Source organism: Nelumbo lutea, chromosome 4, assembly GCF_056320005.1.
Source record: "Nelumbo lutea isolate HS-2025 chromosome 4, American lotus-T2T, whole genome shotgun sequence".
Taxonomy (NCBI): domain Eukaryota; kingdom Viridiplantae; phylum Streptophyta; class Magnoliopsida; order Proteales; family Nelumbonaceae; genus Nelumbo; species Nelumbo lutea.
The window spans coordinates 88918446-88922251 of record NC_142687.1 but is presented as its reverse complement, the minus strand read 5'-3'; the positions used below and the strand labels follow the sequence as shown (position 1 = coordinate 88922251).

General features: G+C 39.7%; 1 protein-coding gene across 2 annotated transcripts; it reads right to left on the bottom strand.

The window, feature by feature from the left end:
- Positions 1-3563, bottom strand: LOC148861646 (Pentatricopeptide repeat (PPR) superfamily protein). 2 transcript variants are annotated; one of them, XM_088941660.1, is made up of 2 exons: positions 3249-3519; positions 1-3122 (listed from the first exon to the last, which is right to left on the bottom strand). In XM_088941660.1, exon 2 carries the CDS (start codon positions 2736-2738, stop codon positions 12-14), a length of 2727 nt encoding a protein of 908 aa, XP_088797786.1. In that variant the 5' UTR covers positions 2739-3122; positions 3249-3519; the 3' UTR covers positions 1-11. The 2 variants fall into 2 exon arrangements, with proteins under 2 accessions (XP_088797786.1, XP_088797785.1); XM_088941659.1 differs by having other exon boundaries at positions 1-3563.
- Between the last annotated feature and the right edge of the window lie 243 nt (positions 3564-3806).

Genomic DNA, 3806 nt, shown 5'->3' with positions numbered 1-3806 from the left:
TGAATGTAAACTCATTTTAGAAACTTTCTATTACTAATAAGAGCCCATTTTTTTTGTAATACAGTATGAGCTAAGTCTTGTTTGCCTTCCCTGTTCAGACCATAAAACACTGTCCGAAAATTAACAGCACTAGGGAAAATCCCATCATCTAACATTTCATGAATAAGACACAAAGCTTCTTCAGATCTACCCATCTTACAAAGACAAGTTATGAACATTGAATAAGCTTTAAAATCAGGAAATGGTCCCTTCAGTGATATACGGTGGAAGAGATCCCAGGCATCAACAACCATCCCCATGTTCATATATCCACGAATAAATGCAGAATAAGTAACAATAGTTGGTTCACAACCCTGTTCCATCATTTTTTTAAACATTTCCAAGGCCTTCCCAACCTGTTTATCCTTAAAAAAGTGGGTTATCAAGGACGTGTATACATGGACTGTCGGATAAACACCCATCTGTTTCATTGTTTCAACCTTATCAAGGGCCTCATTTAACCTTCTCTCTCGTAGCATTCCATGAACAAGGCTTCCATAAATATATTGATCCAAATTAGGCCATTCTTCCCCCATCTCTTCTGCTAATGCAAGAGCCTTGTCTAACCTCCCTGCTCGGCAAAGAGCACGAATTAACAAGGAATAACCAAGTGGAATTGTGAAGCCTCCCTTACATAAGGATTCTACACATCTCCTAGCATCTGACAACTTACCTTCATCACACAAACAATGAAGGTAGATCTCAATCAATTCTTTGTCAGGCATAAACCCAGTGTAAATCATCTCATTGAACATTTTGATGGCCTCATCCACTTTACGGCCTTTCCTCCCACAAAGGGCTATTATCAAATACTTGTACATACTCCTAGTTGCTTTACATTCATCAAACTTCATCTCTTGAAATTTCTTCAAAGCAATCTTTGTCAGGCCTGCTCGACCATATTGCATGATCATAATAGTCCATGTATCTGATGTTATTAAGCAGCCTCTTCTTCTCATTTCATGATAAAGATTTCTCATATGTTTAAAATCTTTTGCACATCCTGCAATTTTGATGCCCATGTTATAGGTTTCTGTATTGTGTCTATAACCAGGTTGTTGACCCACCCATGAGAAAAAATGTAATGCAGCATAACCATGTTTTTGACACTTGTGAAGAACCTCTAAAACATGTTCAGGAGTGAATTTGATTTTGCATTTTTCCAATGCTTCTTGCATTAAGCACCATTTCATGGAAGATGACAAAATGTTACATACTTCCTGCAGATCATGGTTATTGTAAACCTCAGGCAATGACTGTACCAAGTGAACATTGGTCCTGCATAGCTGTAATTGATTAGAGTTTACACTTTGACCAAGTTGCTGTGGTTCATATGCATTAAAAACCATGTCACTCCCTCCACATAGGGATTGATGAGTTGCAGGTAGACCAATTGATTCATCTTGTTGAGTGCAAAGTTTAGTGGCTCTGCTCATTCCCTTGACCTTTTCTGCTTTCTCCAATTCTCCTTTCTTATCTAAAGAAGATATAACCAATTGGAATATTCCATCTCCAATGTTAATTTTGGAATTCCACATTTCACTCAAAAGCTCTAAGGCCTCATTTGTTTTTGAAGCTCTACAAAGTTCCCTAATGAATACTGAATATGATTTCTGAGTAACCATGATTCCTTTTTCCTTCATATTTCTGAATATTTCCCATGCTTCAGAAACATGGTTGTGGCGAATAAGACCTGCAACCAAAGCCATGGTTGCCACAGTATCTGGTTCAACCCTATTAACGAGCATGTCTTCATATAGCTCACAGGCTCTTTGATACTCATTTGACCAGAAGAGGTGTTGCATCAGCTCGGTGTAAGTAGAAGCTGTAGGTAAGTGCCCAGATTCTTTAATACAAGAAAAGAGCTCCAATGCCTTTGAAATTTCACTTCTCTTCAAGTAACCATTGATGATAATCCCATAAACCTTACCATCAAGAATGTGATTGTTCCTCATGATATCAACAATTTCTAAAGCATCACCAATCCTATCAGCCCTACATAGCCCTTTCACCAGAATTTCAAGACTTCCAGAATCAAGGGTTATCATTTTATTTCTAAGTTCGCGAATCAATTCTAAGGCCTCTCCAATACTCCCTGAAATGCAGAAACTCTTCAGAAGACAAGAATAAACTATATTCTCGGGAATCTGAGAGACTTTGATCATGTCTTCTCCGACCATTCTAACAGCTGAGAAATCTCCTGACCTTGATAAGCAGTTCAATAACAACTTATACAAATTTATATCTACCACCATATCCTTAAGAACCATCTCCCTGTAAAACTCTAATGCAATCTCTGCTTTTCTTGCAGTACATAAAGACTGGATAATGATTTTAAAAGCTGTCCGATCTGGTGTGCAATCAGATTTCCTCATTTTTTCGAAGACCAGCAAGGCTTTGCCAATAAGTTTTGCCTTCCCATAGTGAGATATGAGAATGGTCCATGTCTTCATATCCTTCGGACATGAATTGTTCTCCATTTCCTCAACTAGTTTTTCCACGAGATCAAATTCCTTTGCTTCCCCAGCAATATATATCATTGTATTGTAAGTCCCAGTAGTGTGGTGAAACCCTGCCCTGAGCTGCACCCATTTAAAGAACCTAAAAGCTAAATTTCGTACTTTAAAGCATCTCTTCAGTACATTCTCCACAACATTTGAATTGAACTGAATGCCCAAGTTTTCCAAACGTTCTTCCATGGGAATTACATCATTTTCAGCCCGCACGATCTCTGTTACCTTGTGAACAATAGGGCTAACATCATTTACATCAGGAGTTGCCAACCGGGTATCCTTCGGTATCAATGTTTTCTCATAATCAAGTCCGACACTCTCATCGGCAAATTGACGAACACATCCAATGCCAAGTGGTAATTCCTCTCTTACCCCTGCAGCTATTACGCGAGTTTCTTGAGATACAGGAACCCCAATTGGACTTTCTCGAGGTCTGAGATTATCAGTTCCTATAATCTCTACGATCTCGCGGAACAGAGGATCAATACCCCTGGCGTCTGTTTGCGGTTTCTCTGGGATTTTGGCAGATGGATGAAGACTTGAAAGGGAAAAACATCGGCATTCTGAGACCTGAAATTTAAATAATCTTTCAGCAGAATACAAATCTAAAGAGCGGATTTTGGATAAGCACCTCATATTCTCCTTTAGTTGGTCCCGGAGAGAAGACAACAAAGATGGAATACGAAACAAAAATACCTCTAAACATCCCCTGCCAAAGTGCCAAGTGCCATCTGGTCGATTGGCAAGGAAATTCCTGAAAAAACCTTCACGAATCCTCAATTGAAAAAGAGTATCTTGCCACAAGTGCCCCCTATTCCTGAGCTCGTATCAGTAGAAAAACCTTCATCCTCATCTTCTTCGAAACTATCTTTCACCTCTTCTTCTCTCAGACTCGGTGGGTTCCTTCTCTCTTTCTCACTAGAGTTGCTTTTCTTCGGCAAAACAGGAGAAAACCATTTTTCAGTTCGAGCTTCATCAGGCACTCAGAGGTCTGAATCTGTCAATCTGCTAAAGGCTTTTCTCCATGGACCGTATGCAACTGATTAAGATAAAACCGATTCGGCTTGGTTCGAACTGGCCAGTTTAAGATAAAACCGATTCGGCTTGGTTCGAACCGGCCAGTTTAAGAGAAAACCAATTCGTCTTGGTTCGAACTGGCCAAGTTAAGAGAAAACCGATTCGGCTTGTTCGAGTCCTCACCGGCGCCGCACAGCCTACCAACGAAAATGATAAATCCATCTTAAACCAAGTGCA